Raw genomic sequence first — 21,276 nt, 5'->3', positions numbered from 1 at the left:
TTCATGTAGATTTGTTTTTAGCCCATCGGATATATCATTTAGTATCAAGCAGTCATGGGAAGCTTCAGGACAGCTATACACTTCCATATAGTATACAATGGATTAGATCTGGTGTATAGAGGCTACAGACCTCAGAGGTGGTGCCTGTTCTGTCCATTGGGGCATGCTCTAGGTCTGATGGGGAGTACCTCATTATAGTAATAGTTCTATTATACACCGGCATCTTCAAGGGTTAAGACAGAAACCATATGTTAACGCCTGTGAGATCAGAAAAGTATTCTCCGGCTCAGAGGCTTACAGTGCTACAGGTGCCCAATAATCTAGGACAGTGTTTCCCAACCAGGGTGCCTCCAGCTGTTGCTGTCCTGGCTTGCTGGGAGTTGTAATTTTGCAACAACTGGAGCCACCCTGGTTGGGAATCACTGATCTAGGACATTCTAAACAAATGACACCCTCAAAGCTGATTTTACATGTGTCAGTGTTTCCCTTGTCCTGCAACATTATTGGCGCAGAGCAACAAAAGGTAAAAACAATGCAGCCAGATCACTTACTTGGCAGACACAAAGGGCACTTGACTGACCCAATTATTCTCCAGGTATAAATGTTTGAGGTGCTATAAATATTTATAAAAAACAATCCTGATAGCTGGCATTCGAATGGCTCTCGATCTCCCGCTTGTTATCCCTGGTTTCTGGGGCACATTTCAAAAATGGCACTCAGCCAATTGAGGCAGGACACCACTGTGGTCAGGGACTGGTTAAACAGGAGGTTCCTTTGGGGACAGCGCATCACAGGAAACAGCAGGGACAGAGAGCTATTGTGGGGGATTGAGGGAGACATCCCCAGCCATATATAGATTTTCCCCAGGCAACCCCTTTTAAAGGGGTTATCACCTATCCACAGCAATAGGGGACAACTAGCTTATCAGTGGTGTCGGCCTGCTGAGACAATCATCAGTCACAAGGGAATAGATCAGGACTGTGCATCCTCCACCACCCCTACATGCATTCCCTATGAAGCTTCTTAACATAGCAGAATATAGTGTTCAGCATTGCTTGGAAGACCCATAGAGAATGAATGGAGCAGTCCCTGAGCATGCATACTGCCGCTCCGTTCTGTGGATCAGTGGGAGTCCAAGTGGTCGGGCTTCCACCAGTCGGCTAGTTGTCTCCTATTGTTTGGGTTGGAGATGACTTGTAATCTTGGGATAAGTCTGTCAGGGTTACATCAGTGTCCAGAATTTTACTGGGAAAAATAAAAACTGAATACTGCAGCATTTTAGACAGAACTTGCAACGAAGACTCCTAGGGGAATCCCTAATGTAGGTGTGAACCCAACTACTGGGGAGCAGGTAGTTTGTCATGTTCACTCCACAATGCAGTGTACAGAAAACACTGTCTGAATGTTACTTTAAATAAAATCTAATAGTATATAAAATGGCATCTATAAACTCAACAGTGCAGAACACTGTATTATAAAGTGTAGTATTAGTAGAAACTCACCCAGAGCCTTTAAAGATAAGATATGTGTTAGCAGATTATTTAACAATAAATCAGAATGTAAGCTCTAAGGGTTAAATGCCAGTATATAAGGCAAGTTTCAGTCAGAGGCGGAATGAGGGGCGCTTCCCTTACGAATATAATGGACTCGTAACTATGAGACTGCTGAATTATGATGGTGCTGCTGTATCTGGTACCAAGGTTTTGGCAGCAGAGCCCAATCAGATTGATATTTATCACACACCTTAAAGGGGCACTGTCAGATACAAAAACTTTTTATAAGTTGTACACCTTGACAAAACATTGACCTTTCTAATATACTTCATTAAAAAAATTATTTCTTTTTTTATTCAATCATGGCTTATAAAATCATGGCTTTGTCCAAGCTGAAGCACAAGCATGGACAGAGTCCAGTAAGTGAAGGTGGGCTAGCACTCCTCTGTGCTCTCTTCTGTCTGATAGCACTCCTCTGTGCTCTCTCCTTTCTGACAGGACTCCTCTGTGCTCTCTCCTTTCTGACAGGACTCCTCTGTGCTCTCTCCTGTCTGACAGGACTCCTCTGTGCTCTCTCCTGTCTGACAGGACTCCTCTGTGCTCTCTCCTGTCTGACAGGACTCCTCTGTGCTCTCTCCTGTCTGACAGGACTCCTCTGTGCTCTCTCCTGTCTGACAGGACTCCTCTGTGCTCTCTCCTGTCTGACAGGACTCCTCTGTGCTCTCTCCTGTCTGACAGGACTCCTCTGTGCTCTCTCCTGTCTGACAGGACTCCTCTGTGCTCTCTCCTGTCTGACAGGACTCCTCTGTGCTCTCTCCTGTCTGACAGGACTCCTCTGTGCTCTCTCCTGTCTGACAGGACTCCTCTGTGCTCTCTCCTGTCTGACAGCACTCCTCTGTGCTCTCTCCTGTCTGACAGCACTCCTCTGTGCTCTCTCCTGTCTGACAGCACTCCTCTGTGACCCGCCGCTACCCCCTTTCATACATCACATACACACATCATATATACACATACACACACACCATAAATATACACCATACATATGCACACATCATACATACACCTGCCGCTGCCCACCATCATACACTACATACACAGACACCATACACACATCATAAATACACACGACATATACACCATACATATGCACACATTATACATACACCTGCCGCTGCCCACCCCACATCATACACAGACACCATGCACATATGCACACATCATACATACACCCCCGCCCCCTAATCATACATTACATACATATACAACCACCCTTCCCGCCGCCTGCATGCTCAGCCTCCTCACCTGAGCCGGTGTGAGGTGAAATCCCCAGCCCGTGCAGTGCAGTCTCCTTCACACACATGTTCTCTCCTCTCCCCTCCCCCTGCTCTGTGTTTCCTCGTGAATACTTGATCAAATAAAATAGGTCCTGTGTAGACAGAGCAGGGGGAAGGGAGAGGCCGTGTGTGGGGGAGGGAGGAGCTGTGTACGTCCTCATTCTCCCCCTGTCTTCCTGTGTTATGCAGAGCTGCGCTCTCCATACTCCGGGAAGGGGGGGTGAGGGGGTGTGGCTTAATTATATCCAGCAGACGTGCTATCTCGGGCTCTGCTCTCGCTCCTCCCCGCTCTAGCTTCAGCAAACTTCAGAGAGCAGAGGGGAGGAGCTGTGAGGTGAGATCCCCTCACACCGGCTGGGGGGGCTCTGAGCAGCGGCCCCCGGCTACTGAAATCAGCTGGGGGCCGCCACCGCCCCCTCCATACACCCTAAGCGCTGGTGTGAGATGTAGACTTGCATCGGCTCCTGCGCCTCACACCGGCATTAAAGAAAAATAAGGGAGATGTCGGTCTGTCCCTGCTTGCCCGATACAGGGCTAAATCTCTAAAAAAAAAAAAAAAAAATTCACCTGCCCGGCGCCCAAAACTGCTTGTCCCGGGCGTCGGGCGATAGGATTTCCACATCCCTGGGGTAGACACACACCTAGCTGTTCATATGATGTCATCAGACCAGTCCAACTTCTTTCATTACTTCATAGTCCAGTTCTGATGTTTATGTGCCCATAGTAGGTGCTTTTAGAAATAGACAAGGGTCCACAATGTACCTTTCTATGACAGCCAGCAGTAACTGTTTAGCATTTTGTTCTACAGTATCTCTTCTGTTGGATCAGACAAGACAGGGATACCCTTTGCTCTTCACACACATCACTAAGGACTTGGGCAGCAATATCCTGGTTGCTAGTTCACTGCCTTTTGTAGGACCACTTTAGTAGGTTCTACTCACAGCTTCCTGGAAACACACCTTATGTGCTGTGCATGTAATGAAGATCTCTAGGAAAATGAAGTGACGTAAAGGACATAAAATAGTGTTTTTACATAGTGCTGAGAGCACCACTTGCATTGCCACTATCAAAGCTTTATGAGAAGGAACATTTACACTTAATGTATCTGCTGCGGATTTCATGCTGTTAAATCACTATAAATAGTTGAACATGGCAGCAAATATTGTACGTGAATACACACTTTAAAAAAGCAATTACCGCTATACATCAGAAACATAGAAGATTCAAAACATATGATCCAATAACTGCTTTTACTCTTGATCACCTCCAAAACCCAAGTGTGACCTGGTCTTAAATATGTATCACAAGTGGTATAGATCAGAAGGCTCCCATGGATATGGCATGGTTAAAATGTCTCCGTGCATGTTTGTTAGAACATGCATGCACAGAAGTTATTTGTCGCAATTCATAGTATTCACAAGCCTATTTAAACCTTTTGTTTTCTGTTGCCAAAAGCAGTACAGAGCTAATTTGTTTAAAGGGGTACTCCGCCCCTAGACATCTTATGCCCTATCCAGAGGATAGGGGATAAGATGTCAGATCACCGGGGTCCCGCTGCTGGGGACCCCGGGGATCGCTGCTGCAGCACCCCGCTATCATTACTGCGCAGAGCGAGATCGCTCTGCACGTAATGACTGGCAATACAGCGGCCGGAGCATTGTTACGTCACGGCTCCGCCCCTCTTGATGTCACGGCCCGCCCCCGTCAATACAAGTCTATGGGAAGGGGGCGTGGCGGTCGTCACACCCCCTGCCATAGACTTGCTTTAAGGGGATGGGCCGTGATGTCATGAGGGGTGGAGCCATGACGTCACGCTGCTCTGGCCCCTGTATCGCCCGTCATTACGCACAGAGCGAACTCGCTCTGTGCAGTAATGATGGCGAGGTGCCGCAGCGGCAATCCCCGGGGTCCCCAGCAGCGGGACCGTGACGATCTGACATCTTATCCCCTATCCTTTGGATAGGGGATAAGATGCCAGGGGCGGTAGTACCCCTTTAATACTGTAAATCGTAGCAGGGCCCAAATAGTGTAGTTTGTGGATACTGACTGGATATGAAAGCTTTCTTACTATATATAATGTAATTTTCCTGTTTAGTTAATTTTGTATTAATCTTAAATTCTTTCAGTAAACCAACTTTTCTTTTTTACTAGTTACGGGAGCAGATCAATTCAGACCACAGAGCCAGAACAATGCTCGATGTAAGTGTCCGTCATTTGTTGATAATTCTATCAATCTGAACTTCGTTTAATTTAAATCAGCTTTTTTAAACTTCTTGTTTTTTGTTATTTGTAGAGGTATATGGACGTGAGCTCTAACATAAGAGACTTGTATGAAGATAAAGATGGGTAAGGATGTAATATTATATTTTGCTGTACTTTGTATACAACTACTTGGCCCCTCCCTATGCATTTTATACCCAGAATTTCCTATTAGCATTATAAATGCAATGTTAAATACAGTGGGGCAAAAAATTATTTAGTCAGCCACCAATTGGGCCAGTTCTATCACTTAAAAAGGTGAGATGCCTGTAATTTTCATCGTAGGTATACCTCAACTATGAGAGACATAATGAGAAAAAAAAATCCATAAAATCACATTGTCTGATTTTTAAAGAATTTATTTCCAAATTATGGTGGAAAATAAGTATTTGATCACCTACAAACAAGCAAGATTTCTTTAAGTCTCCTCTGTCCTCCACTCGTTACCGGTATTAATGGCACCTGTTTGAACCTATCAGTATAAAAGACACCTGTCCACAACCTCAAACAGTCACACTCCAAACTCCACTATGGCCAAGACCAAAGAGCTGTCGAAGGACACCAGAAACAAAATTGGAGACCTGCACCAGGCTGGGAAGACTGAATCTGCAATAGGCAAGCAGCTTGGTGTGAAGAAATCAACTGTGGGAGCAATTATTAGAAAATGGAAGACATACAAGACCATTGATAATCTCCCTCAATCTGGAGCAAAAATCCCAGAACCACACGGGGGAACTAATGAATGACCTGCAGAGAGCTGGGACCAAAGTAACAAAGGCTACCATCAATAACACACTACGCTGCCAGAGACTCAAATCATGCAGTGCCAGATGTGTCCCCCTGCTTAAGCCAGTAAATGTCCGAGCCATTCTGAAGTTTGCTAGAGAGCATTTGGATGATCCAGAAGAGGGTTGGGAGAATGTCGTATGGTCAGATGAAATCAAAGTAGAACTGTTTGGTAAAAACTCAACTCGTTGTGTTTGGAGGAGTAAGAATGTTGAGTTGCATCCAAAGAACACCATACCTACTGTAAAGTATGGGGTGGAAACATCATGCTTTTGAAGTTTTTTCTGCTAAGGGACCAGGACGATCCGTGTAAAGGAAAGAATGAATGTGGTCATGTATCGTGAGATTTTGAGTGAAAACCTCCTTCCATCAGCAAGGGCATTGAAGATGAAACGTGGCTGGGTCTTTCAGCATGACAATGATCCCAAACACACTGCCCGGGCACAAAGGAGTGGCTTCATAAGAAGCATTTCAAGGTCCTGGAGTGGCCTAGCCAGTGTCCAGATCTCAACTCAATAGAAAACCTTTGGAAGGAGTCGAAAGTCCGTGTTGCCCAAACGACAGCCCCAAAACATCACTGCTCTAGAGGAGATCTGCATGGAGGAATGGGCCAAAATACCAGCAACAGTTTGTGAAAACCTTTTGAAGACTTACTGAAAACGTTTGACCTCTGTCATTGCCAACAAAGGGTATATAACAAAATATTGAGATGAACTTTTGTTATTGACCAAATACTTATATTCCACCATAATTTGCATCTGTCTGTCATAGTTGAGGTATACCTATGATGAAAATTACAGGTCTCATCTTTTTAAGTGGGAGAACTATTGGAGGCTGACTAAATGCTTTTTTTGCCCCACTGTATGTAGTAGAAATCTGAGGGCAACATTTTAATTCCTATGTGCAGACATTCAAGTAATTCTAAAGGGTTCACTTACTTTTTCTTGCAATTGTCGTTACAAAATTATCCAACTTCTGTTAGGATTTAATTTTAAAAATAACATTGTTTTTCATGTGTTTTAGATTAAGAAAAGAAGAACTCAGTGCAATTTCTGGGCCCAATGAGTTTGGCGAATTTTACAACAGACTAAAATTAATAAAAGAATTTCATCGGAAGCATCCAAATGAGGTGAGTTGTGTGTCTTTATTTAGCATTGACACAACCACAGATCCTTCGGAATAGTATGAGCTAAAAAAAAAAGGCATAAGCAGTTATTTGGTTTTAAAGATGTCTAGTGGAAGACAACTTATTCCCTATTCGTAGGATAGGGGAAAAGTTTCTGACCGTGGGGAGTCAGACTGCTGGGACCCCTGCAATCTCCCATACGGGGCCCCGGCTCTGCTTCCAGAAATGACACACCCCCTCCATTAATTTCTGTGTGAGAGGCAGAGACATGCGAAGGCTGGATCTTCCTCTCCCATAGAAATGAATGGAGGGGGCATATATTGACCTATGTCAGTGCTGGGTGCGACAAACAAGTGATCCTCCGTGATCAGACACTCATCCCCTATGCTGCGGGGATAAGATGTCTTCCACTCAACATCTTCTTTAACCCCTTAAAGGGTAGCTCCCACCATCCTATTTTTTTTTTTTTTTTTTTTTGCTAGTCGGTCCCCCCAACCGTCCGTCCCCCCCAGCCAGTGGCCAGGGAGCCAATGCGCTCTCTCCCGCCTGTCTGACAGGCAGGGAGCGAGTGCAGCCTAACTGAAAAAGGACTGATTGCCACTCCAAAATCAGTCCTTTTTCAGTGGCCGGTTTTTAAATGTAAATTAAACCTTTTTAATGAAAAAAATAAAAAAAAAAAAATTATATTAGAGATATGTTGTAGTACATAAGTACTACAACATATCAAAAAATGAAGTTGGTGACCGTGCCCATTTAAGGACCCAGGGCGTACCTGTACATCCTGAGTCCGACCCCGTACCATAACACGGGGCCACGGCGTTGCCTCACAACATAGCAGGTCTGGCCCGTGGCTAATAACGCGCGCCACTGATCGCGGTGCCACGCGCTATTAACCCTTTAGACGCGGCATTCAAAGTTGATCGCCGCGTCTAAAGTGAAACTAAACTAATGCCAGTTAGCTCAGGGGGCAGTTCGGGACCGCCGCGGTAAAATTGCGGCGTCCCGAACAGCTGTAGGACACGAGGAGGGTCCCCTTACCTGCCTCCTGGTATCCAATCGCCTGTAATGTTTCACACTAGCATATGCAGAAAGGCATCTTTGCCGGAACGCGTGCTGCTACATCCAATGCTGTATATGCAGTAAGAAGCGAAGTAAAGAGCATTTAAAATAATTTCAAGAGTGCCGGGATTTATTACTATCTCCGATCGGCGAATGACTGCTCAGTGTCAGATCCATGCATGAGCAGTCAAGCGGCAGAATTATCGATCAATGGTTTCCTATGAGAAACCATTGATCAATGTAAAAGATCAGTGTGTGCAGTGTTATAGCCTCCTATGGGAGCTATAACATTGCAAAAAAAAAAAGTTAATAAAGATCGTTTTACCTATTCCATAATAAAAGTTTGAATCACCCACCTTTTCCAATAAAAAAAAAAAGTATAAATAAAAATAAACTTGGTATCGCTGCGTGCGGAAATGTCCGAATTATAAAAATATATAGTTAAACTGCATTGTCAATGGCGTACGTGCAAACATAAAAATTTTCCTGCATGTAGTTATGATTTTTTACAGAAGTATGACAAAATCAAACCTATATAAGTAGGGTATCATTTTAACCGTATGGACCTAAAGAATAGAGAACGTGTCATTTACCGTAAAATGTACTGCGTAGAAACGGAAGCCTCCAAAAGTTACAAAATGGAATTTTTTCTTAAATTTTGTCACACAATGATTTTTTTTTTTTTTTCATTCCACTGTAGATTATTGGGTAAAATAAGCCATCATATGGATTTTTGGGTGGAATAAAGCGAAAGTGCAAAAACTGTAAAACCCTCGATCCTTAAGAGGCTAAGTTGGGCAAGTGTGAATAGCCATGTGGCAGCCATGTAATATATAATATGGCCTTTCTTTACAGGAGGGCATGTGCTTGCAACATCCGAGGAAGGTCACATGTAGAGACCCATTAAAACGGGCTAATATAGGATTTTTTTTCCCCCCCTCAAAATCCTTACTTTTACCAAATTTATTAGTCAAACCTGGCATGATAAAATTTTATTTGGGGTTTTTACCCCATTATGTTTTTTTGTTTTTTTTTTAAGATCTCCTGACCTGCAGCTACGAACATGCACAGCCACCCATCAAGTTTGCCTGCTAAGTTTATATATCCTTTTGGTAAATCTTTTTTTGTTGTTGTTTTACTTTGACAGATCTGCGTACCCATGTCAGTTGAATTTGATGAGCTCCTGAAATCTAGGGAGAACCCAAGTGAAGAAGCTCAGAGTAAGTATTTGGTCCATTCACTGGAATATTGAATTCCCATCTTATCCCCTCTTTCAATTTAGAAATAAACTGACCTTGCGTTGAAAGGAAAGATTCACAGTTAAAAGAGTAGTCTTGTGGAGAAAACCGTATCCCCTATGCAAAGAATAGGGGATAAGTTTTAAATAGCAGGGGGTCCGACCACTGGGGTCCCCTGCGATCTCCTTTATGGAGTTCTATGGGAGAGCCAAAGATAGCTGAATGGCTCTCCCATAGACCTATATGAAGGTGATCCCTGCTTCGGGTAGGGGTTGAGACGCGCTGTTCTGGGGGAAATCGCAGGGGCAGTGGTCGGACCCCCCGCAATCCTTTAGATAGGGAATATGTTTTTCTCCACAAGACTACTCTTTTTAACCCCTTAACGACGCAGGACGTATATTTACGTCCTGCGCCGGCTCCCGCATCATATCGCGTCGGTCCCGGCGCTCATCAACGGCCGGGACCCGCGGCTAATACCACACATCGCCGATCGCGGCGATGTGCGGTATTAACCCTTTAGAAGCGGCGGTCAAAGCTGACCGCCGCTTCTGAAGTGAAAGTGACACAGCTGCTCAGTCGGGCTGTTCGGGACCGCTGCGGTGAAATCGCGGCGTCCCGAACAGCTGACTGGACACCAAGAGGGCCCTTACCTGCCTCCTCGGTGTCCAATCGACGAATGACTGCTCCGTGCCTGAGATCCAGGCAGGAGCAGTCAAGCGCCGATAACACTGATCACTGGCATGTTAATACACGCCTGTGATCTGTGTAAAAGATCAGTGTGTGCAGTGTTATAGGTCCCTATGGGACCTATAACACTGCAAAAAAAATGTAAAAAAAAAAGTGTTAATAAAGGTCATTTAACCCCTTCCCTAATAAGTTTGAATCACCCCCCTTTTCCCATAAAAAAGTGTAAAAAAATAAATAAAAATAAACACATGTGGTATCGCCGCGTGCGTAAATGTCTGAACTATAAAAATATATCATTAATTAAAGCGCACGGTCAATGGCGTACGCGTGATCAAAAAGTCCGATCAAAACAAAAATCATACCGATAAAAACCTCATACGCCCTGTGCGTGGAAAAATAAAAAAGTTATAGGGGTCAGAAGATGACCTTTTTAAACATATAAATTTTCCTGCATGTAGTTATAATTTTTTCCAGAAGTGCAACAAAATCAAACCTATATAAGTAGGGTATCATTTTAACCGTATGGACCTACAGAATAATAAGGTGTAATTTTTACCGAAATATGCACTGCGTAGAAATGGAAGCCCCCAAAAGTTACAAAATGGCATTTTTTCTTCGATTTTGTCGCACAATGATTTTTTTTTTCCGTTTCGCCGTGCATTTTTGGGTAAAATGACTAATGTCACTGCAAAGTAGAATTGGCGACGCAAAAAATAAACCATAATATGGATTTTCAGGTGGAAAATTGAAAGGGTTATGATTTTTAAAAGGTAAGGAGGAAAAAACGAAAGTGCAAAAACGGAAAAACACTGAGTCCTTAAGGGGTTAATGAGAGAATTTATTTAAATGATTGCTAAAAAAAGAGAAAAAAAAAGGAACAACATTGCACACGAGGTCTTTAAAGGGTAACTCTCATTAAAATAAATTTTTGCTATTGCACTCCTTATGGTAAATAAAAAAGATTTCTAATATTCTTTGGTTTAAAAAAAAATGAAGTTTTCTATGTTTTATTTTTGCTTAAAAAAAATCTCAAGAGCACATTTTCCCCCATCTTATACACAGACTTAGGACCGAAGCCCAAACACAGGAAGTGCAGCCTGAAGTGCTGAAGGGGGTGTGTCCAGCCTCATCCAATCATAGCTCCTCTCACACTTAACTGCCATATGCTGTTGGTTGGACACACCCTCCTCAGCACTCCAGGCTGCACTTGCTGTGTTTGGGCTTCGGTCCTAAATGTGTGCATGAGAAGGGGGGAAAAATGTGCTCTTGAGCTTTTTTAAAGCACAAATAAAACATGTAAAACTTCATTTTTTTTTTTTTTTTTTTTTTTAACCTAAGTATATTAGAAATATTTTTTAGTTACCATAAGGAATGCAATTGCAAAAATGTATTTTAATGAGAGTTACCATTTAAATTATATACAGAATCTTTCAAAGTAAGCATGTACGTATAGTAGAAAAAGAAGCCACAAGCTAATATATACCCTTTTGTGAGTATGTGGTTTTATCATTGTAAGAATTAGGGTATTGGTAAAACATTCTATATTTTCCGAATTTCCTAAACAAGAGAACACAAAACTATGCCACCAATATTCTAAGCCTTACAGATGTTGTGAGCCTAAAAAAGGAATATCTGGGGACATTTATCAAAACCTGTCCAGAGGAAAAGTTGCTGAGTTACCCATAGGAACCAGATCAGATCGCTTCTTTCATTTTTAAAGATGCCTATGAAAAATGAAAGAAGCGATCTGATTGGTTGCTATTAGCAACTCAGCGACTTTCTCATTCAGCTCCATTGGGGGGACACAGGAACCGTGGGTATATCTTGCTGCCATTAGGAGGCTGACACTATGCATTACAAAAAACAAAGGGTCGGCTCCTCCCAGCAGGATATATCCCACCTACTGACCAAAACACTCAATTTTAGCTTAGTGTCATAGGAGGCAACACAGGTCTGGATTGCTCCAGGCCTGGTCTATTTTATTATTTTCAAGAGTTAGTGTTTAGATTTTTTTTCTCCTATTTTGTTTTTTTCTAGATAGGGGCGACAGGAGCATGGCGCTGCCTGTTTCCCCACATGCGACTGAAGGACACGGTTCCATAGAGTATGGTCCGTTAACCCTTCCTCGCCACCGGCCAGCATCAGGTTTGTACCTTGGGTCTGGGTTGCCTATTGCTTTTGCTCGCCCCACTTAATAAAGCCTGGCATGATGCAGTTGGCTTAGTCTGGTGAAGACTTCTGGGGAGGTGAGTATACCTCCATAGTTAGGTGAGTATGTTCCTTCCTCCCCGGCACCCCCACTCACCCCACCCCACTTCATCTAACCTGGGGTCCCTCAGGGGTTAATCATAGGGGGGTATTCCCGAAAACCTTTATTAAAATTGTTGGAGGGGCCTTTTTATGTGAGGAGGGGGCACTTTTGGGGGCCTGCGGCTGTTTTTTGTACTTGTACTTCCGGCAGCCGTCCCCACACACGGGAAGACCGCTGCCGGCTTCTCTCTCCTCCGGGCGGCATTTGCGGCCGTCCGGTCTGGGACCTACCCGCCACTTAAGTCCGCGGGCGGTCTCGACTCTTATTATCTCTGGCAGCCGTCCCCACAGTTGGGAGCCGGCTTCACAGGCATCAGGGCGGCATTTCCATGCGTTCGGCCGGGAGCCAGGCCGCTACTTTAGCCCGCGGTTTTGACCTGGTCTCGGCCGTGAGTAGCCCCGCCCCCTTAATTCGCGCTCTCTGTGCGTCCAATGAGCGCAGCTCACGCACGGAGAGGGCAAGTTCAGCCTATCCGGCAGCAGCGCGGGCACGTCAGGCCTTTTCTCAGCCTCTAGCATGCGCATGGAAACTCCTCCCCTATGGGATCACGTGACGCTGCTCCGTAGTCCAGCACTGCTCCCTCACAGATGCTGCTGCACTCTGCTCCTGTGGGTCTTCTTTTTCTTCTGCTGCTGCATATCTGCTTAATCCAGCCGGCTGTCCTGCATTCCTGAGGCTACGGGGACGTCAGTACAGGAACCTGGGTGAGCTTGTTCCATTTTTTTCTTCTGTCACTAGGTAGCTGTGCTTTGGCAATGTCCGCCCCCAGCTTTGAACCTTCTTTCAGACAGGCAGCCCCTGCTTCGGTCACTTACTATGCTTGTACAGGGTGTAAGGTTAAATTTTCGGTGGGTTCGGCTGAACCCACTTGTTCTGCCTGCTCTTCCTTTGCCCTTCGGTGCATGTGGCCCCTGACCCTGCCCCGGTTTGGGTGTCTTCCCTCTCCCAAGCTATCTCAGACTTGGCACAGGTTTCCAAGGAGGTGGCTACGGCCTTAAAGCAGTCCTCCTTGCGTCCCCCTCGGGAGACAAGTTCGGCGTGTTCGGACTGTCGACGCTCCCACAGACGTCCATGGGTCATTTATCCTGACTCATCTCCTGAAAACAGGCGCCGCTTGCGCTCCAGGTCTCCTGCTCCTAGGCAGCATCACCGGTCACGCGGCCGCTCTCCTAGGGGCCGTTCTCGTTCCTCGAACCGCCTTACCAGATCCCGGTCCCCTAGATCGGGAGCCTCCACTAACCGTTACCAATCTCCAGGTGAGCTAGCGGACTCAGACCCAGCTCCGCATTCGGATTCTGAAGAGCTGTCATCCATGTCTGACTTGGTGGACAGCTTGGTGTCTGCGGTCAAGGACACCTTCCATCTACAGGACTCTGGACCTTCGAACCCTGCTCCTGAAGTTTCCTTTACACGTACTGATCGCTTTCCCAAGGTTTTCCATCCTCATAAGGAGTTTGATGATCTTCTGGAGACCGCCTGGAAGCTTCCGGAGAAGCGCTTCCAAGGCCCTAAACGGTTAAAGACTCTGTGTCCATTCCCTCAGGATCTTATCTCTAAAAAGACCGTTCCACCATCTGTGGACCCCCCCCCCAGTCTCCCGTTTATCCAAATCCACCACTCTACCGTTGGCGGGTGCTGCTTCCTTCAAGGATCCCGCTGACAAGCGGGTCGAGAATTTGGCCAAGTACGCATTTGAGGCAGTGGGATCCTCCCTGCTCCCAGCCTTCTCTTCAACCTGGGTCGCAAAGGCCTTATCGGTATGGGCTTCACAGCTCCGTCAAGGGCTGTTGCCCGGGGCCTCCCCTGATGATCTGGCTGTGATTTCTCTCCAGGTTAAAAACGCAGGTGAATATATGTCAGGTTTCATTGGCGTCTGCTCGCTGTGCGGCTGTCGCTTCTGGCAATCTGGTCGCCAGTCGCCGCTCTATGTGGCTTAAAGCTTGGAACGCCGATTCGGCTTCCAAGAAATCCCTGACGGAAATGGCCTTTACTGGCGGCCGCCTTTTTGGGAAACGGCTAGATGACATAATTTCCGAGGCTACGGGCGGTAAGAGTTCTTTGCTTCCCCAGAACAAGGCGCGCCGCCCTGTGGCTTGTGGGGGTTTTCGTAAGTCGACCTCCTTTGCGTCATTTCGCTCCCTGGGCGCCAGAATAAATCGAGCTCCTCGCAAGGTAGGCAGGGCCCGTCCTTCAAACTTCGCCCCTCATGGAAGCAGGATAGCCGTTCCAACCGGTTTCCCGCTAAATCGGGAACGCGCAAACCTTCCTTGACCTGAAGGGGCGCCCCCACCGGGGACTTCTTCTCGGGTGGGCGGTTGCTTACTCCTTTTTCGGGACGTCCGGTTGGCGCAAGTCCAGGACTCTTGGGTTCGGGACGTCATCTCCGACGGTTACCGAATCGAGTTCGCTTCTTTTCCCCGGGATCGTTTTTTTCGGTCCCGGCCTCATCGTTCACCTGCCCTGGCTGCAGGTTTTCACTCTGCCATTCGCACTCTGCTGCAGCAGGATGTCATTGTGCCCGTTCCATCTCGGGACCGTTTCAAGGGTTTCTATTCAAACCTCTTCGTTGTCCCCAAAAAGGAGGGTTCAGTCCGTCCGATTTTGGACCTAAAACTCCTCAATCGACATCTTCGCCACTTCCGAATGGAGTCGCTACGGTCAATTGTGGCATCCATGGATCAGGGCGAATTTCTGTCTTCAGTGGACATTCCGATTTTTCCTCCTCATCAACGTTTTCTGCGTTTTGCCGTTCCGCAGGATCACTTTCAGTTTGTGGCCCTGCCCTTTGGCCTGGCCACAGCCCCCAAAATCTTTACCAAGGTCCTGGCAGCTGTTATGGCCATTCTCAGGTCCCGGGGGGGGGGGGGGGGGGGTTCTGTCCTCCCTTACCTGGACGACCCGCTTATCAAGGCTCCGTCCCGGGTCCAGAACAAGGAGAGTCTCCACATCACTCTTCTGACCCTAACCAGCTTCGGGTGGCTGATCAACGAGAGGTCCCATCTTTCTCCCTCCCGGTCTCTAGTTTTTCTGGGCCTCCGGTTCAATACCAAGAGCGCCCGGGTTTTCCTCCCTCCGGACAAACGCAGTGCTCTGCTGTCCGGTGTTCGTCACTTGAGACGCCCTCATCCGGTGTCCATTCGTTCCTGCATGGCAGTACTGGGCAGGATGGTGGCGGCCATGGGACGGATCCCCTCTGTCCTTGGATCACCGGATCAGTCTGTCCACCTCGGCTCGCCAGTCACTTCTCTCCTTCTGAGCGGTCGCTCGTTTCTACCGTTGGACAGGCTGGAACTGACGATGGACACGAGCCTCCTCGGTTGGGGGGAGGGTGTTCTCCTGGACCGGACGGTCCAGGGCCGGTGGTCCCCTCAGGAAGCCAGGCTCCCTAGCAATGTCCTGGAGAATCGGGCAATCTTCCTTTTGTCTCCGGCACTGGGAGCCCCTTCTCCGAGGGTGCCCAGTCCGCATTCATTCGGACAACGCCATGGCCGTGGCGTATGTGAACCCGCCAAGGGGGCACTCGCAGCAGCGCGGCCATGACCGAGGTGTCCAAGATCTTAACCTGGGCGGAGCGCATGGTCCCCTCTCTATCAGCGATCCACATCTCGGGGGTGGACAACTGGGAGGCGGACTTTCTGAGTCGCTCCTCTCCCGATCCCGGGGAGTGGTCCCTTCACCTGGAGGTGTTTGCGGCCATTTGCCATCGCTGGGGGACTCCAGACATGAACCTCTTTGCGTCCCGCCTAATTCGTCAGGTTCCAACCTTCGTGGCAAAGTCCAGAGATCCTCTGGCCGCGGACGCCCTCATTATTCCCTGGTCTTGGTTCACTCTCCCATACCTGTTTCCGCCTCTTCCTCTCCTTCCCCGGGTGCTCAGGAAACTCAAGGCGGAGGGCATCTCGGCCATCCTGGTGGCTCCAGATTGGCCCCGATGCTCTTGGTACGCCGACATGGTTCGGCTCGTGGCGGACGTTCCCTTTCGGCTGCCAGACCGCCTCGATCTTCTGTCACAGGGGACTCTTTGCCACCCCAATTCACAGCCGCTGCGTTTGACGGCGTGGCGGTTGAAACCGCGGTATTGAAGGCGCGCGCGGTTTCTCATCTGGGGTTATTCGCACTATGCTCAGGGCGCAGAAACCGTCCTTGGCTAAGATTTACCATAGGACTTGGCGGGCCTATTTTCGGTGGTGTGAGTCCCGCTCTCTTTCTCCGGTTCGTTTTTCTCTGCCGAACCTTCTGGCGTTTCTGCAGTCGGGTCTTGAAACACGTTTGGCTCTTAGTTCTCTTAAGGGGCAGGAGTCTGCGCTGTCAATTCTTTTCCAGCGGCCTCTAGCTTCCGACTCTTCGGTTCGCACCTTCCTCGAGGGAGCGGCTCATGAGATTCCTTCCTACAGGTCTCCTACTCCCCCTTGGGATTTGAATTTGGTTCTGAACGCCTTGCAGTCTGTTACGTTCGAGCCTATCCGTGACATTTCTCTTCGTTTCCTTTCTTGGAAGGTCGCCTTTTTGGTAGCTGTGACCTCGATCCGACGGGTTTCGGAATTGGCAGCTCTCTCATGTCAACCTCCTTTCCTGATTCTTCATAGAGGCAAGGCGGTTCTTCGGCCAGTTCCTTCTTTTCAACCGAAGGTGGTCTTGTCTTTTCATCTTAACAAGGATATCATTCTTCCTTCTGCCCTGCTCTGTCCCATCCCAGGGAGCGTTCTCTCCACAATCTGGATGTGGTCCGGGCTTTGCGAGTTTACCTTTCGCCACCTCTTCCTTCCGACGGTCGGAGTCACTGTTTGTCCTTCCGTAGGGCAGACGCAAGGGGTTGCCTGCTTCTAAAGCCACCATCTCCAGATGGATCCGGTCCGCCATTTCTGAGGCGTATCGTTCCAAGGGGAAGGATCCTCCCTTTCGGGTTATAGCTCACTCCACTCGCCCTGTGGGGGCCTCTTGTGCGGTCTTTAACAGGGCTTTGGCCCTACAGGTGTGTAAGGCGGCCACTTGGTCTTTGGTGCACATGTTCACCAAGTTCTACCAAGTGCACACTTCTGCATCCGCCGACGCCTGTATGGGGCGTAAGGTTTTGCAGGCAGAGGTGGCTCTGCCGTCCACTTTATTCCCGGTTGTGTTGTTTTTCCCTCCCCGGGGACTGCTTTCGTACGTCCCATGGTTTCTGTGTCCCCCAATGGAGCTGAATGAGAAAAGGAGATTTTTTTTTTACACTTACCGTAAAATCTTTTTCTCAGAAGCTCCATTGGGGGACACGGCTCCCACCCAGTGTTTTTAGTTGTGGTCTGGGAGTCGGTCGCCTGTCAGTTTGTTGGTTCAATTGTTTTGTCTGGGCTCCCTCCGGACTCTGTTCCTTTCCGTTCCTCCTATTGCATTGGGACTCAAACTGAGTGTCTCTAGTCAGTAGGTGGGACATAGCCTGCTGGGAGGAGCTAACCATTTTTGTTTTTTGTAATGTCTAGTGTCAGCCTCCTAGTGGCAGCAAGATATACCCACGGTTCCTGTGTCCCCCAATGGAGCTTCTGAGAAAAAGATTTTACGGTAAGTGTAAAAAATCTCCTTTTTCCCCTGAACAGGTTTTGATAAATCTCCCCCCATTGTTCACATACAGCCTTAAGTATATTCCACCAATCATTTACACTTAAACCCTAAAAGACAATTATATTTGGCAAAAGGTTAAAGGAGTACTCCGGGATAGAAAAACTTTTCCCCTATCCTATGGATAAGGGAAACCGGTGTACCAGTATAGAATACATGTATACTGTAGAAAATTTGCTAAGCACAGACTAATTGATATCAAGGCCTCTTCTAATGATCACCCAACCAAAATTTTTAAATGCCAGAAAGTGTTGTGGTGCTTTTGTAAAAACAATGTTCCAGGGGTTTTCCATTGAAAGACAGCTGAAGTGTTAAATCATCGGGCGTTCTTCATTGGGGGACACCTATACTGATGGGTATATGCTCTTGCCACTAGGAGGTGCTGACACTAGGGAAAAAAAGTCATCTCCTCCATTGCAGGATATTCCCGCCCACTGGAAGTGAGGTAATCCGTTTTAGCTAGTGTGGGTAGGAGGCAAGTCACAGGTCTGGTATGCCTCCAGCAGCGTTAGCTCTGCCCCTCCACCATTGCGGGGGTTCGTGGTGCTTTGTAGTCTGCCTGACTCCGTGGCCTCCCTAAGCTCCAACTCGGCGGGAGCTCTTCCGGCTCAGCCTGCTCTTGTTCCCTGGTCTCTGAGCTGTGTGGCGCTGTGCTTCTATGCGCACTTTTCCTGGCTGTTGCTACTTCTAGGGCTCCCGCGGGTGCATTTCCTTTGTGTCCCTGCAGGAGGGGCATGGTGCAGGCGTCCTTTCCTGTCTAACTTGGGAGATCTTGCGGACTGCATTAGGGATCAACCGATATTGATTTTTTTTAGAGCCGATACCCTGTGAACTTTCAGGCCGATAGCCGATAACTTATACCGATATTCCCCCCTTGTAGTAAGCAGGCACCCCCCCCCCTCCTCCTCTTGTAGACAGCTCACCTGCGGCTGTCCTCGGGTGTTGCCGCTCCGTTGTCCCGTTCTCCCGATCGCATCATGGCGATCTATGGAGGAGCATGTGACATACACGTCACTCTGCTTCCTACGTAGGGCAGGGGAGGTGTGTGTCGCATGCTCCTCCATAGGACACCATGATGCGATCGGGAGAACGGGACAGCGGAGCGGGGCAACACAGCTGCAGGTATCAGGAGCGCACTCACTGGACACATTATCGGCAAGGTTAGATGCCGATACGATACCTTAAAAAATCGTGAATATCGGCCGATAATATGGGCTAATCCGATAATCCTTCAATCCCTAGACCCTGTTTTTAATAAACAAAAAATAAATAAATCTCTACTGCTGGTCACTCAGAACATTTAGTGGCGTTTGGCGCCCTCTTGTGGCCAATGAGTAAATTGTGTAAATAGATTTTTGGTGGTCTGCAGTTTCTTTCATGTTTGCAGTCTTGGTACCCCACTACTCGTGAGGTAACTGTGTCCCCACGTCTGCTAAGGCCACCTGCACGTGTTCAGCCCGCCTTCCCTTCTGTCGGGGGAGTGTGCCTTGGGCCTTCCTGTGGTCTTGTTTCTGCAGGTCTGTGGCGGTTGAGCACCTCGGTTCTGGCATGGGGCCTGGTGGGGGGCCCCCCATGTCTCAAGGTATGCTCCTTGGGTTTCTGCGCAGGCTGGCTCAGGAGCTTGCTCTGTTGCCTTAGATGGCTGGATTGGCTCCGTTGGCGCTCATCTGGTCCAGGGTTTAACCCTGAGGGGGGTGTTCCTCTCAACGCTGTTGGTTGCTGTGTATCTGTTCCTGCACCTTCCTTGCATTCGTAGTCACGTCTTTCTATCTTTGCCCAGCTCCAGTGTCCTGTATTCCGATCCCTCTGGGGATGCACATTGGCTCCTCCATACCTTGATGTGTTGTTGCAGAGTTTGTTGGGGCTATGCCCACCCAGTACTTTTTTCCGTTGCCGTAGGGCGGCATTTTCTTGATCCTACAGTGCCTGGCGCACTTTGACATCCCCCTTCCTCAGGGGGTACGGGGATCAGGGAGTTTGGCTGGTCAGTGCATAGGTTTCCTCTCGACCACCTTGTTTCCCCCTCATCTAGGGGGACTATTTTGCTGTGTGCTTTCTACTACCAAGAAGGAGCCTTCTCTCTCTTTCCACTATATAGGTGGTGTATCTGACTGGGCCCTTGTTTTTTGGCTGTGAGCATTCAGAAGAGCTTCTTGCTGTCTGTACTTATGTGCTTATGACCCACTATTGCAGCCTGGCTCATGTTCTGTTTCTTGGTTGTCTACTGCTGCTCATGCATCCTTGGCACTCTCCTCTGTTGGTGAAGTTTATGCAATAATGATTGGCCCGACGACAGACGGTCTAGAACAGTCTGTTGTTTAGGCCCTGCCTTTGCTCTCCTCCTCACTCGGTGCAATCTCCCTGTTCATCCTTCTCTAGAGCCAGTTTCAGTCTTTTTCCTTTTTTCCAGAGGTTTTCATGGTCTCCACCTTCTGTGATCGCCTTCTGCTCAGGCATACTCTGCTCTCTCTCTCTCTTTCGGTTGACTCTGGATCGGTTGACTCTTGTTGTGCCCTCGGGTGTGGAAATTTTATTTAAAAAAACTACTTGTCCACGGGACTAAAATGGAGCAAAATCTACTTGTCCCTCATGACGATCCACTTGTCCGGGCCAATTTTTGCTTTTACGCTCTCGTTTTTCCACCCCACTAGCCCACCAGGGAGCATACACATGTCCCTTTAGACGCCACTGTCAGCTGCGATCGCCGCATGCTGGCTATTAGCGGCGGCCCGGCTACTGAGAACAGCCGGGGGCTGCAGAGTATGGCGCGGGCAGGAGTCCGGAGCCCGCTCCATACAGACTTCTGAGCACCACAGGCTAGTTATTATCGGCGGTGTGAAACTTACGCCACCTGCAGATGTGCGGCCGCTCCTTCCCTCAACTCTCCGAAGCTAGAGCTGTGTGGAGCGAAGGCAGATTACGCAGGTCTGCACGGGGCACCAGAAGCCACGCCGCGCTCTCCATTTTCCGGGAGGGGGGATGAGGGGGTGTGGCATAAGTATCTCTTGCAGACATGCGGTAAAAAAAATCAAACCCATGGCTCTGCCCTCCACATGCGGTGAAAAAATCAAACCCATGGCTCTGCTTTCGCTCCTCCCCGCTCTCCTATGCGGTCCGATGTTTTCACCGGTTAGATTTTTTTCACCTCACACCGGAACTGCATGTCCCGGGCATCGGGCGATAGGAATTCCACATCCCTGTGCCCTTTTCCATTTTTGTTTTCCAGTCGGGCTAGACCTTCATCTGATTTTGTGTTCCTACTTCCTCCAGGGTGGTTCCGGCCAAACTGGCTTCCTAGTCTACCTTTTTCTTGTCTCTCTCTATATGGACCGTAGGTTTAGAGTCTCTGACCCCCTTACACCCATTTCTTCCTTTTTTCTTTTGTCCG

The 21,276-nt window shown here is 48.0% G+C and overlaps 1 protein-coding gene across 2 annotated transcripts in view; it reads left to right on the top strand.

The window, feature by feature from the left end:
* The window catches only part of SF3A3 (splicing factor 3a subunit 3), an 84,478-nt gene that overhangs the window by 20,657 nt on the left and 42,545 nt on the right, over positions 1-21,276 (top strand). For both annotated transcript variants that reach the window (XM_056557118.1, XM_056557117.1), the window contains exons 2-5: positions 4,979-5,026; positions 5,121-5,173; positions 6,896-7,001; positions 9,205-9,277. In XM_056557118.1, the coding sequence (XP_056413093.1) occupies positions 5,018-5,026; positions 5,121-5,173; positions 6,896-7,001; positions 9,205-9,277 (241 nt within the window). In that variant the 5' untranslated portion in view covers positions 4,979-5,017. The remainder of the gene's footprint in view (positions 1-4,978; positions 5,027-5,120; positions 5,174-6,895; positions 7,002-9,204; positions 9,278-21,276) is intronic.

Source organism: Hyla sarda, chromosome 2 (assembly GCF_029499605.1).
Source record: "Hyla sarda isolate aHylSar1 chromosome 2, aHylSar1.hap1, whole genome shotgun sequence".
Taxonomy (NCBI): Eukaryota; Metazoa; Chordata; class Amphibia; order Anura; family Hylidae; genus Hyla; species Hyla sarda.
The sequence above is the reverse complement of the archived record's forward strand: the minus strand, read 5'-3'. Positions and strand labels throughout refer to the sequence as shown.